Here is a 15,000-nt window from a genome sequence, read left to right as displayed (position 1 = left end):
TCACTCACTCACTCTCACACTCACACACTCACACTCACACACACACACACACACACACACACACACACACATAAAGTAATGTAAAGGATACATGATCTGAATATTACATCTAGTCTTCAACTTCTTATTTATGCCCTAAAAATGAGTAGCATTTGACATTAATTGTAACATTATTATTGTTATTTTTTACATTTTGCACCAAATAGCCATTTTACATGGAGGTGCCTTTTCCTTTTATCATTTTTTTAGCCTAAATTCATTTTCAAATGATTTTTAGCAATTCTTTTTCTTAGTTTTATTCAAGTTCCCACTTTGAGAAACAAGGTCAGGACAGTCACACCATATGAGTTTTGCCATGTTTGGTTGAAAATTCTGAAGAAATGAGGAATGAAATGTTTTAATCTTGAGTAAGTTCACATAAAGCTTAATGTCCTGCACAATATTCAGAAGGTTTTTGACAAATATATTTTTTATTTATACATGTTTGACACCGAGGACAGCGAAAACGTTACGTCACGTCACCCACCCACATACAGTATGAAACAGAGCTGATCAGCTGATACAAAATACCTGTATTTTGAGGAAAATAATGCTGCTATTTGTACCCTGTATATAAAATGTCACAATGCGACATAGCTCTGTTTACACAATGCTGTACCCCCTCCAACTGTATATGTTCCCCATTTTCAACTGTTTTTCTATTGTATTTGTGATACTTGCTTTGGCAATGTAAACGTATGTTTTCTCATGCCAATAAAGCTCTCCTTTGAATTGAATTGAATTGAATTGTGTCGGCCGACGTGTCCAAGTAGCCTATCCCTGAGTTGACTGCAGTCTGCAGTAGGCAGATCGGTGCACCGGAGCTGCTTGCCTTGGGGAGAAGAAAGCAAGATGAATCCGGGAATTGTATCGCTTTCTTTCCCTGTCTGAGAAGCCTCTGTGTGGCCGCTGCTACGGGGATGCCCTGAATACATGACATGTTTAAATTCCCCCTCATCCTGACAACCAGTGGGGTATTCGTGTCTCAACGGTTTGAGCTACAAACGTCGGATTTCAAAAATAAAGTGCTTCCCCAAGTCTCCTTTTACTCAGAAATGACGCCGTTCAACGATAATTACACGCCGCTCCCGGATTGTTTAATAAAAAGCATTTTTATCCTTGCATTTCCTGAATTTCCCCCTCTAGTGGACAGTCGCGTCATCGCATCATCTCCTTTCACTACAGTGAGCGACCGGAGATGACGCGACTGTCCACTAGAGGGGGAAATACAAAGGAAAACAGGATAAAAATGTTTTTTATTAAACAATCCGGGAGCGGCGTGTAATTATCGTTGAACGGCGTCATTTCAGAGTAAAAGGAGACTTGTCGAAGCACTTTATTTTTGAAATTTGACGTTTGTAGCTCAAACCGTTGAGACACGAATACCCCACTGGTTGTCAGGATGAGGAGGAAACATGACGGTCATGTATTCAGGCTGCCCTGCAGTGACCCACATAGAGGTGCCCTGACCGTGAGTGACTTGACTTATTGACGTGACTGCGGCAGGGGCGTCAATTGGGTATGGCAGGGGTATGCAGCTGCCATACCCTGGGTCCAGGCAGGGGGGACAATAAAAGTTACCTTTAAATATAAATCCATGAATGTCTCTTTGTCTATCTGTATTAGGATGTTGTTAAATTACAGTAAAATAACTACTACATTTTACAAAATGGTCACTTTAACAAGGTAGCCTATTGTGGCACATTTAGGCTACTAATATGCCAAGTTTAGCTGCACTTGAAAAACCGTTCCAGGCTGCCATATCCAGCCCAAGAAACCATAGAAACAGGGGAAAAAATAGAATGTACTTCTTAAGGTATGGCAAGACACCAGTCATGTTGCCATACCTTAGCTTTTTCTGAACTGACGCCACTAGACTTCTGGGTTGTTCTATCGGGAGGTTTAAATGACTGGACTGTGCATTTCGGATTGCGTTTGTTGCCTCTGAAACTGAACAGTGACCTGTGTGTGCGTTGTTTATTTGTGTCAGAGCACACTAGGCTAACGCGGACCAGTTCGTGTAGGCAGATGGGTGGGCGCGGCGAGTCTGATTGATTGATTGATTGATTGATTGAAGACTTTATTGTCGGTTTGCATAGGAAAAGGTAATGTTTCATGACGGTACAGTTCACTGGTACAAGGTCTACTAAAAGGAGATCCATGAAAAGACTAAGCTTATTTCCACAGGAAACCATTTAAGTATCTCATATAACATTGAATGACAGACGAATAGAACACAGTACTATGCAGTAGATATGTAAAGAAAATAAAATGAAAGATAAAAAGAAGAAAACCGTAAGTCTGAACAAACAGTAAGTAAAGAGAGGGGGGGGGCTGGGCTAGGTTTGTCTTTTTACCAGTTGCGAAAGGCTCACCGCAAGTCTCCCACCAATATGTTCTCCCCTCCCCCCCCCCCCCCCTCTGCTGCTCTGAGCTCTTATCTGTCAAGTGAGCAGCACTAACGATTCCGGCCTGGGAGTTGGCAGCAATAAGCCAGACTCCAGCCTTCAAAATAAAATAATTTTGTATTATGAGATTGTTGTAAGTTCATCACCTGCTTCAACACCTGTAGCATTTATGATCAGCGACACTCATACACAGCACGCTGTGGAGGAGATCCTCACGGAATTGAGGGCCAGTGAGAGGGACATATTTGGTTGCAATACAACACCTGTTCAGAATTCAGATCAATAGTGACAGGTCAATAGTGCTTTTGCAAGCTGGTATGCATATAGGCCTATTCAATGGTGATAGCATGACAGCATATTTGTTACGCTGTTGGAGAATAGTGACCGGAATGGCAGATGGCAAAGATTTGAAATTCTGTACCATAAGGACTGCTCTCCAGCGCCCACTAGAGTCGGAAAATGGCGCCTTTTGAAGCGGTTTTGAGCGCCTGGCCGCACTGGATGGCCAGCAGCAGTTGCAATGCCGCCTAATAATTACAAAATAATTAGCATTGTGTATGTTCGTTTAAATGCTTAATCTATATTTTGAATGTGCATATCATGGAAAAATTAATCGTTTTTCAACATTTTTCAATTGCCTCAGGGCTACTCTTATTTTGAAGAGATCGGCACCGGATGTCTTATTGCTGCTAACGCTAATGCTGCTCACTTCACATAGGCGCTGCTCTTCTCTGCTGCGTAGTGACTTTTGGTTTTGAGAAACGGGAACTTTGAAGGAAAACAAAAAGACAAAAAGTTCAATACTGTTGTAAACTGGTGAGTGTGCATTCTCTTTATGTTTTACGATGGTTTTGTGTGTTTACCCTGTGTATTATTAGGGGTTGACATAACGATTAGTCAATCCTGTGTGCAGTTATTGTTGGTTTACATATTTACCCTATTTTGTCAGACTGGGTCTCTGACTGACACCCTGGCACCACCCCCAACAAAGCCGCTACAGTAATCAGAATACCTTAATTGGTAGCACTTTACAATAATGACCTGTTATAAATCATTTATAAACATTTATAAGCAGTTTGTAGATGAGTAATAAACATGAACAAACTATGAACAAATGTTTACCTAAACATTTATAACTGTTTTAAACATCATTTACATGTTATTAGTAAGGTATTAGTAAGTAGTAAACTGATCATGAATAAGCCATTTATAAACATTCATAAATGATTAATAAATCATTTGTAACTAAAACTTATGCATTATTTATATGCTATTTGTAGATAAGTAACTAATCATTTACAAGCTATCTATATACCTTGTAAAACATTCCTAATATATCTATAAATCATTAGTAGATGTTATCAAGAGCCCTAATGTAAAGTGTAGACTAGGTCGCAAGTTACTATGAAAACCTCCACCGGCTGTCTGTCAGTCTGTCCGTCACGTCACACTTTTGGTCCTACTCTAATCTCCGGCACCGTTGCCCCTATCCATGCCAAACTTTGCACACACACTCCTTGGCTGTCTGTTAATGTGGCCTCAGAGTTTGTTCATGGTTAACATTATGCTTTGTAAAACATTCCTTAAATATCTATAAATCATCAGTAGATGTTATCAAGAGCCCTAATGTAAAGTGAAGACTATTCGGCCGTCACATTGCATACACAAACTTTAGAAGGCAGTCGTAGCCAATCAGGAGGGAATATGGGAAATGGGACAGATCCATGTTGATGACATGACTTTAGCTTTGTGTGATTTTAGGCCCAAATCTGTAGGAGCAGTGTCAAAAAATGTGTTTGAAAAAATGGATAGGGGCAACGGTGCCGGAGATAGAAGTAGGGCCAAAAGTGTGACATGACGTGACGTGACGTGACGTGACGTGACGTGACATACTGATGGAGGGACTGGCAGACAGCAGGTGGAGGTTTTCATAGTAACTTGCGACCTAGTCTACACTTTACATTAGGGCTCTTGATAACATCTACTAATGATTTATAGATATATTAGGAATGTTTTACAAGGTATATAGATAGCTTGTAAATGATTAGTTACTTATCTACAAATAGCATATAAATAATGCATAATTTTTAGTTACAAATGATTTATTAATCATTTACAAATGTATATAAATGGTTAATTCATGATCAGTTTACTACTTACTAATACCTTACTAATAACATGTAAATGATGTTTAAAACAGTTATAAATGTTTAGGTAAACATTTGTTCATAGCTTGTTCATGTTTATTACTCATCTACAAACTGCTTATAAATGTTTATAAATGATTTATAACAGGTCATTATTGTAAAGTGCTACCAATTAATTAATTACAGAATATTTCTGTGCTTTTTACAGGAACAGGTGGACTGTGGAACAGTAGGAGAATGAAGCTGATTCTCATCGTAATGCCATTGCTGCTCTATGCAATGATAGGTGACACAATGGGTAGGATAATCTTTATTTTATATTGTGTTGTCACACAAACATACACTATGTATTTATTTGGTTATGTTCTGATTTAGTAACCTTTTAAAAGTTTTAGAAAAATTTTGAAAATAAGAAAAGAAAATACTATAAGATGTTTGCTTATTGTAGGCTATGGCTATGACTTTGACATCATCAAATATGGAGACCTCATAACAGCCGAACCTGGGACCAGTGCTGTGATTCTCTGTACTTTCAAACATTCTGCTGCATTCAAACCCACCTCTGTAACACTCTATAAGTGTGTACATATGCGAGTATGTCGGGATGATGATGTCATTTTCAACTCTGAGGATGCCTATGCAACCACGAGCCAGTTCAGGGGTCGAGTGTCCCTGTTGGAGCCAGACCTCAGGAAACAGAACTGCAGTGTCCAGATCGATGACCTAACCATCTCCATGACTGGAGATTATCGAGTTGGAATCAAAGGTCAAATGGATGGACATTTGACCTTTGTGCATACAACGCATACAAAGTACATCGAAGTCACAGGTATGAAGTATTGTTACATTTATCATCTAATTTAACTCTGAAATGTGTACAAATAACCAAATGAACCCGCCTGGTTACATTTGTAAATTAACACTTTGTTTTAAAATACACATTTGTGTTTGTTGTGCCACCAGGACTGAAACAACCCAGAATCCTTGGTGAAACCACAGTGGAAGAAGGTGGTTCCCTCAGCTTGACCTGTGAGGCCCAAAGCTCCCCTCCATCCAATGTCACCTGGACTGTAGCTGGATCCGACGACACCCCACTGATAAGCGGTGTTCAGACAGCCACCCTCGTTATTCCACTGGTGACAACTGAACACAACGGATGTGTGTACATCTGCACCGCGAAGCATGTGGGAAAGATGAAGACTGCGTTTACTCGTCTATCTGTGACAAGTAAGTTCTGTACACTGAACTTAACTGCTTTGAGGAAACATTTATTTTCACATGTTCAAACTTCTATATCCCATAGCCTACACATTTCTCTTTCATGGGATTTTATTGTGCAACTTTGCTTGTTTGCCCCCAGCCTTTCAAAAGACAGAAGCTGGATTTCTGAGAGTCTGGCTCCCCATTGTGGTTGTGGTCGGTGCAGTGGCTCTGGCTGCAATGTATTACTTTTACAGGTGCAGTGTTACAATCTCTCTCTATAAAGGCCCTTTTCCACCGGCAGCGATAACGATGACGATAGCCATAAAATATCACAGCGATAATTATGGCTTCACATTGATGTCCGATAAAGTTATCGGACATCAATGTGAAGAGGCGCCAATTAACAGCCGCTCGCGCAGAGTGCACCTCGAGCTGTTTGTCAGAGACCCAGTTCCATATCACTGTGATCTTAACCACATCGTTGTTGATCCTAACGATGTAGTTGTCGGCTATCGTTGTCTTTATCGGTGTTTGGTGGGTGCTGCCGATCCACTTCAATATAAAACCCACTTTTTTTAAATCGTTATCGTTATCGCTGCCGGTGGAAAAGAGCCTTAACTCTCTGATGTTTCAATTATAATTTGTATTGAGAGGTATTATAGAATACTAGAAGCTGGGCCGCCCTTCGGGCGGCCCAGCGTCTAGTCGGCGACCTGGCCAACTCGGAACAATGTAAATAGGGAATGAATGCCCCGCCCTTTAATGCAAACCCCATTATACCTGTTGTCATAGGACCCGTTTTGACCATCTGTTTGCCTGTGTCCATTTATGCCCATATATGGAGATATCTGTTATCTGTCTGTCTGTCAGCGTCCATTTTATGTCCATATATGGAGATCACTGCAGATATAGTTCTGGGTCCATTTTATGCCCATATATGCCCATATATGGAGATATCTGTCTATTTGCGTCCATTTCACGCCCATATATGGAGATCTCTGAATCTGTCTGTCTGTGTCCCTTTATGCCCGTATATGGAGATCTTTGTGATTCTGCGTAAATTTTATGCCCATATATGCCATTTGCGTCCATTTTATGCCCATTTATGGAGATCTCTGTATCCGTCTGTCTGTGTGTCTGTCTGTGTCCCTTTATGCCCGTATATGGAGATCTTTGTGATTCTGCGTAAATTTTATGCCCATATATGCCATTTGCGTCCATATAGTTCTGGGTCCATTTTATGCCCATATATGCCCATATATGGAGATATCTGTCTATTTGCGTCCATTTCACGCCCATATATGGAGATCTCTGAATCTGTCTGTCTGTGTCCCTTTATCCATTTTATGCCCATATATGGGGGCATTCATTTTATGCCCATATATGGAGAACGCGCGTGCCCGTGGGACGAACGGTTCTCATATGGGGGCATTCATTTTATGCCCATATATGGAGAACGCGCGTGCCCGTGGGACGAACGGTTCTCGAGATACGCGGATTACCTACATACATACACACTCACAGAGATTTTTTGTTGACTCATGTGGCGTACGTGATGTCAGAGCCTTTTATGAAGTGATGTCACAATGAGTCTGAGCTTTCGCCGATTTCCTCAGAAACAGCCTGATGTCAACAATCAACCCCGCATAAGGAGATTCCGAACGTTTCGCGCCGGTTCGGGAAAACCGCGCGTCGGCATTCATTTTATGCCCATATATGGAGAACGCGCGTGCCCGTGGGACGAACGGTTCTCGAGATACGCGGATTACCTACATACATACACACTCACAGAGATTTTTTGTTGACTCATGTGGCGTACGTGATGTCAGAGCCTTTTATGAAGTGATGTCACAATGAGTCAGAGCTTTCGCCGATTTCCTCAGAAACAGCCTGATGTCAACAATCAACCCCGCATAAGGAGATTCCGAACGTTTCGCGCCGGTTCGGGAAAACCGCGCGTCGGGTCGGGTCGAGACCCGGCACTGCACTCCGTGCCGCGGCGGGGAACGCGCGTGCCGAATCTGAAGCCGGTGGGACGAACGGTTCTCGAGATACGCGGATTACAGACACACACACGCAGAGACTTCTCGCATTTATAGATAGATGACTTCATCATTTAACTAAACAAGAATGTTTTGTGTTTTCTCAGGCGCAGAAAGACCGGCGGAGAAGCGAGACGCCAGGCAGACGTCCCGCAGGTGGAGATTCCTTATTGCAGGGGTTCCCAGACTTTTTTGTCTCAGGGCTCCTCATAAATATCTTTTTAAACCGAGGCACCCCTACATTATAATGTTCACTCCCAGCACCTTAAATTTATAGCATAGGCTATCGTCGTTGTCAGTTGGAAACCTTGTATGTCCAAAACCGTTCGTTTTGTATTTATCATCTATAAAATGTACTAAACTAGTGAAAACAGCCGATCTACAAGCACACGTGCTTGTAGATCTGCTGTTTTCACTAATTTTGTGCGACAGAGGTTTCTGCCTGACAGTGACGATATTTTAGTGATTATGTTGCGAGGAAAACCATGAGATACCAGCCATTTTGTTTAGAACCGACTGAAAATAACTTTGTACTTCAAGATTAAAATTATACTAAATATTTCTTCAAGTGTCCAAATAAATTCCAAATATTATCAAATGATCTCGAGGCACCCCTAGACTGCTGTCGCGGCACCCCAGGGTGCCCCGTCACCCACGTTGAAAACCCCTGCCTTATTCCACATTGTATATCACTGATGTCTGAGACGTTACCATGCTTTCACTGAACATTTGTGTTAGAAGAGAGGGTTTAACTTGAACCACTTAAACTGTTCACACACAGACAGGAGATGGAGATGGTTCCGCTGGGCAGGAGCAGACCTTCCAAGAGGGAGAAGGTAAGAGCAGTTGTCCACAGGGTGAAACACACTCCCTCTGAGGAGGAGAAGGTAAGAGCAGTTGTCCACAGGGTGAAACACACTCTCCTCTGAGGAGGAGAAGGTTTAAAGCAAAGCCCAGCTTCCCAGTTGATGATCGTCAAATCGGTCACGATGGTTTTATGGCTAACAGATCAACTGACACTGCTTTAATCCAGACTCGGCTCAAGTGCTCAACAATAACCCCAAAATGGACATCCTTGCTGTTTTCATGTATTTCTCGTGAGGTTTTGACACAAGAAATCATGGTCAACTGCTACAGTCTATGGCAGACATATCATCGTTGTCGGGTGGAAACCTTGTATGTCCAAAACCGTTTGTTTTTTATTTATCATTTTTAAAATGATTTAAACGAGTGAAAACAGCCGATCTACAAGCACACAAGGCCTCGCACTGCAAAGCGTTGTGTGCTTATAGATCAGCTGTTTTCACGACTTTCGTGTGATGACCTTGTATGATGAAGCAGTGCTTTACTTTGCAAAAAAAATGTAGGTTTCTGTCCGACAGTGACGATGTATGGGTCATTGTTGATGAGGTTTATCTAAGCATACATGAAAACACATTACCTGAAACTATTTCCCCCCTGTTTTATAACAATTATTCTAAAACGGCTAGTTCCATTCCTTGATTCTGATTGGCTGGTTGCAGTGGTATCTGAGACTATAACCACCACCTTGAATCAGTTTATATCAAAGCCAGGTGCGGTATTTCTTTCCACAGTGCCGTGAGGCTGAACTAGAGAAGTGAGCGTTTGATTTTCTCTCAAATCCTGCCGTGCGGGTGCTTCTAAGCACCGCCCGCATGCACAGGACAGTGACTGAATGGCTCCGGGTGGGGCTTGTAAAGGCAACAAGCGCCTCTATTCTCCAGGCACTACTCGGCTGTTAGTTTAGGTTGCTATGCGAGCGTTTTTGATGTGATGTTCACCCACATAGCAGCTAAAATAAAATAAAAAACACCTATTTAACCTGAGAATTCCCAGGTGGCTCCTTCACTGGAGGCCTTTCTTTTTAGTTTTGTATTAGACGTGCACTACTTTACTGTGAGCGCCAATCAAAGAATATCTCTAACATGTTTGTGTGTCCTGTTAGTGGCTGAAGAAGTGGAGCTCCTCGGCCTGTCCACCCAATGCCTCCTTCCTGAGGGAGGAGCTCTGAAAGGTAAATACACCGGCTCTTGCTCCCGTACCTGAGGGAGTCAATATAGCTTTATTTTATTAGTATTACACATTATTACTGTAATCATTATGTTGTGTTTTAACTATTAAATAATAGCAGATAACAGGCTCGCTGCGAGATTGTAGATCTGCTATTTTAGAAAAATCGTGAACATTTGTGCAAGCTCTTTAAATATTTCTAAATCCTTCTCAGGTTTTTGAAAAATGTGTGTTTCTATACTTCAGGGTCAAGGAGGGGTCCACCCTATGTTCCCCAGGTCCTATGTTCCCCGGGTTCTATGTTCCCCGGGTTCTATGTTCCCCAGGTTCTATGTTCCCCAGGTCCTATGTTCCCCACCCAACCCTGCCCACAAAAAGGTTCTATGTTCCCCACCCACCCTCCCCACTAAAAGGTTCTATGTTCCCCACCCACCCTCCCCACAAAAAGGTTCTATGTTCCCCACCCACCCTCCCCACTAAAAGGTTCTATGTTCCCCAGGTTCTATGTTCCCCACCCACCCTCCCCACTAAAAGGTTCTATGTTCCCCTCTCAACCAAAGACAGGATCTACTGTATGTTCCCCACTCAAATGCAGGAAATGGTGGGACATCTTGCCCAGGTGCCCAGATGTCTCCACCTCTAAGTGCCCACTCGTCCAAATGCCCAGATATAACAAAAGTATGGTGTCCAGATGTCCCTAGTGCCCCCTGTCCCACTAGTATTCATAATCTCTCCCCATTATTGGTTGCCTAACCCCCGCCTCAAAATATCATTTATGAGGTGACCCCCCCCCCCCCCAGAATCAAATATTTGAGTTACAAATTTTCACTTTAAAAAAATTTATATATTCAAGGATTTGCACAAAGTAACTTTCATGATTTTTCAAAAATAGCTAAAGTATAAAATAATTCCAAGTGTTATTGGCCTAGTGGTGTCACATGGTGTAATTCTGTGTGTGTCCTATAGGTGGAAGACCATCCTGAGGACGAGGAGGAGGGAAGCACAGCCATGACCAGGGCCGTTTTTAGCTATAGGTGGACTAGGCGGTCGCCTAGAGCGCCAGCCTAGAGGGGGCGCCGAAGGGGCGCCGAAATGGAGGGAGTGGACCCAAACCAGCCCAAAACCGACCCAAAACCGACTAAATTCACGGCAAAACCCGCAAAAATCGCGCGCGCGCGGGAGTGGGGGGGCGCATTCGAGAGAGCTCGCCTAGAGTGCCGATTAGGCGCGCTACGGCCCTGGCCATGACGATCAACCAATGAATCAAACTGTATTACATTTACAGCCATGACGATCAACCAATGAATCAAACTGTATTACATTTACAGCCATGACGATCAACCAATGAATCAAACTGTATTACATTTACAGCCATGACGATCAACCAATGAATCAAACTGTATTACATTTACAGCCATGACGATCAACCAATGAATCAAACTGTATTACATTTCACATTTCATACAAATACATACAACAACCAGTGTGGTCTACAGCACTGGTTCTCACCCTGGGGGTCCCCAAATTATTTTGGGGGGTCCCCAGATGATTAGCTTAATGTGCAACATTGTTTTCTCACTCAGCAGTAAACAAACCAACATAACGTTTAAGTGTATAGAGCAGGGGTGTCGAACTCATCTTGGGGTGAGGGCCGCATTGGATGAAAGGCGACTTGAAGAGGGCCGAACCAGTTGCGGATCGGATGGCATGCACACTCGCGCACATGTTCGCTCTGTTTTTCTTCCTGTCGTCTCAGCCACTGCTGTAGCTAGCAGTATAGCAGTATATCATTTTACAAATTGTGTTCATTATTAAGTAAAATAGCTACTTTCATTATTAGTATAATATTACAGTTGCAGTTAGGTACGAGAGATGCTATTTGTTTAAAGGAGTACTTCATCCCCAAAATGACTTTTTTTTCTTTGATTACTCACGCCATGGAGAATTGAGTTCAATAATATATTTTTATTTTATTTGTCGCATTACTAAGACAAAAATGTGATAATAGTACACTTCCCCCCATTGATTCCGGATGGGGACCCAAATGCATTTGGGTCCCCATCCGGAATCAATAGGCATGCATTTATTGTAATCAAATTTCTGTTTTAGGAATGAGTCTACATTGGCTCCATGGCATTTTGGGGGTGAACTACTCCTTTAAGAAGTGCCAATAAGAATAAACCATTTGATAATAGAATAATTCAATTCCTGATAGTCTCCAGTACGCTATAATTTGTAAATGGCTAAAAAAAATATTATTGATGCAGGACAATAATTATTTTTATTGTATTTTATAATAAAAAAAATAAAAGTAATGAACAATAATGGCATATTCAGAAAATATCGGAATAATAAAACGTTTACATTTTTATTATTATTATATTTTTTAAATCATCATCTCGCGGGCCGGATTCGGCCCGCGGGCCGTATGTTTGACATCCCTGGTATAGAGGGTATCTGCACATTTCAAACAAATTACAGATCATGAACTTTAGAGAATATGTTGAACTTTGATAATTAGGGTTGAATATGTGAACAGGTGCACTGTGTATTGTTGATTAGACACTATACTCTTTTACCACTAACAGACATCTCAACCGTTTGGTAGAGCATATTTTTTAAACAAGAATAAAATCTTACTTTTAGAAGTATTTCAGCATATATTATAATAAAAAAGCAAAGCAAAAAACATTCAATGTATCATAATAACAACAATGAATTAGTATAAGTTGTAATTATTCATAGTAAATAGTATGTTTTTAATACTTTAGTTTTACTTGCACTACCTTCTACCGTTTACCGTTTGGTAAAGCATGTTTTCAAAAATGATTTGACCATTATTAGATTTATTTGTATTGCATTTTGTTACATTAATTTCAGCATTGTTTTCAATGAGAAATAGTGACTTAATGTGCTCTACCGTTTGGTTGAGAGAACTGTTAAAGGGTTAATACATCAACGTCATTTCAACCTTTTTAACGATTAACAAACATGATCATATATACTGCATGTTTTTATCTGACAAATTTAAGTATTTCCAGTTCTCAGTACTTTTACTTCTACTCCACTACATCTCAGAGGCAAATACTTTACTTTAATTACTTTGTACATTGTGATTGCTAATACAAAACATACATTAGCCTTTCACTTCAGCCCTATTACCTACTGTATATACATTTGAAAATAGCTGATCTATAATTGTGGGGTGGTGCCTTGTAGATCTGCTATTTTCAAATGATGTTTATATGTTTTATACGTTTGATGGGACATTCTGCCTAACAAGTACTTTCTTCTTTAGGTACATTTTTATATAAAAATAAAAAAAAAGGAAAAAAAAGTTGTACTCAAGTAGGCTACATTTCTGGACTTTTAATTGTAACAGACTTAAGTTAGGGGTGTCAAAACTTTTTTTTTCAAAAACATTAGAAAATATCGAAACACCCAAGGGCCGACTATCTCCTGAGTCCTGACATGTACTTTTGGTGGGACCATAACAAAGTCACATATGCATCACATATAAACACTGTTATTTAACTAGCATCATCAGTATTTAATTATCAATGGTATCTGCTCTGAACAAACAACTAAAATTTATTTCACATCACCAATTAGCAGCCATTACCAGGCAAACACAATAAAATATATTCAGAATGAGACAACAGGGAACAAGAAATCCTGACAAATTATACTCTGGGAAAATATTCTTGCTTGATGTGCTGGTGAGCCGTTTAGAATACAATTTAGGAATGAAGCCACGAGTCGTAGAACATTTTGGACACCCGCAGACTGAAGTCAAACTGTGTTTTACTCCCCTAGATTGTGTTTTATGTAAAAGGTTAGGATATTCTTCATGTTTCCACGCTTACATGTGACATCAGTGTGTCACGTCAGTGGTAGTAGGTGGATTCTTTAAGTGATCGTGTTTGTACGGTTTGTTCTTTTCAAAGTAGGCCTACTGTGTTTTATTTGCCTGTCATTCAATTTTATGAGTTTAGAAAGGATCTCAATTTAAATAAGTTGCGTGCTTACTTGAGCTTATTGACCTTGTTCCAGTGAACTGTGCTGTCATGAAACTGTACCTTTTCCTTTGCAAACTGACAATAAATTCTTCAGTCAATCAAAGCCAGTTCGGTTCTGGGATTTTGTATATATTGTCAACACTTTTAAATGAGCTATAGTCAACTTTTTCTAGAAAAACGGATGCTAAAATAAAAATAATGTTTCGAAAATATTTTATAAAAAAATAAGCTTCATATATGTGTTTCTATTCAAAAATGACCACAAAAAGCGTAAAATAATGATAAAATAATAATTTTGGCTATTGTTAGACCGACACTTTGTTTACATTCTAGTCTATAGACTAGGATGTAAACAAAGTGTCGGCCCTACAATGAAAAAGTTGACTATAGCTCCTTTAAATGTAGTCCCTTTTCTTTGTGTAATATGTATAGGCTATATTCCCTGTTGTCATGGTCCATTTTATGTTGTGTCCCCTAACCCTAGACTGGGGGCCGTAACAAATCCCCCCAAGGACCCCCAGGGCTTCCCTCGGACACTACGTTGAGAACCACTGCTCTGTGAGCTTGTAGTTTTGCTGTCCCATGCTTAAATCAGGAACTCCAAGTTGAAAGTGCTGTTGTATGGATAAGGAAGAATCCAAATACTTTCTTATTACCTCAACTGTAATTACAGTATTATTATATCATAAGACGACCGAGAGACAGGGGCGTCACACCAAATTCTGGGCCCTGGGTACAAGGATTCACTGCGGGCCCCCCATGAATGTTAACTATTGAAAAATAGCAGATATACAAGCTCACAGCGTGGCACCGAGTGCCGCACTGCGAGCTTGTATATCTGCTATTTTTGAAAAATGTGAAAATGTGTGCCAAGAAACCTATGTTTCCATGTCAGTGATGCTCAAACTTTTTCATGTGAAGGACCCCCCCATCTCAAAATATTTAGTTCCAGGGACCCCCCAGAAGCAAAATTTAAGTTACAAATGTTCACTTAAAAAATACATGTATTCAAAGATTTGCGCATATTTTCACGACTTTTCAAAAATAGCAGATCTACAAGCGCACTCGGTGTCGCGCTGTGAGCTTGTTTATCTGCTATTTTTCAATAGCT

The 15,000-nt window shown here is 40.7% G+C and overlaps 1 protein-coding gene across 1 annotated transcript; it reads left to right on the top strand.

Annotated features, from left to right (window-relative positions):
• The first annotated feature begins 3,170 nt into the window (after window positions 1–3,170).
• LOC308308364 (uncharacterized protein) lies at window positions 3,171–11,885 on the top strand. The gene is made up of 9 exons (XM_080753791.1): window positions 3,171–3,263; window positions 4,803–4,892; window positions 5,043–5,423; window positions 5,558–5,821; window positions 5,955–6,051; window positions 7,947–7,995; window positions 8,621–8,675; window positions 9,806–9,874; window positions 10,837–11,885. Exons 2-9 carry the CDS (start codon window positions 4,832–4,834, stop codon window positions 10,851–10,853), a joined length of 993 nt encoding a protein of 330 aa, XP_080609917.1. The 5' UTR covers window positions 3,171–3,263; window positions 4,803–4,831; the 3' UTR covers window positions 10,854–11,885.
• The last annotated feature ends 3,115 nt before the right edge of the window (window positions 11,886–15,000 follow it).

Source organism: Nannobrachium achirus, assembly GCF_963921795.1.
Source record: "Nannobrachium achirus genome assembly, chromosome: 22".
Lineage (NCBI taxonomy): Eukaryota > Metazoa > Chordata > Actinopteri > Myctophiformes > Myctophidae > Nannobrachium > Nannobrachium achirus.
The sequence above is the reverse complement of the archived record's forward strand: the minus strand, read 5'-3'. Positions and strand labels throughout refer to the sequence as shown.

Excerpts from the sequence above, each read along its gene's own strand:
- LOC308308364 (XM_080753791.1), top strand. The coding sequence starts at position 4,832 with ATGAAGCTGATTCTCATCGTAATGCCATTGCTGCTCTATGCAATGATA. Across the intron at positions 4,893-5,042 it reads AATGATAGGTGACACAATGG|GCTATGGCTATGACTTTGAC; the intron begins GTAGGATAATCT and ends TGCTTATTGTAG. Across the intron at positions 5,424-5,557 it reads AAAGTACATCGAAGTCACAG|GACTGAAACAACCCAGAATC; the intron begins GTATGAAGTATT and ends TTGTGCCACCAG.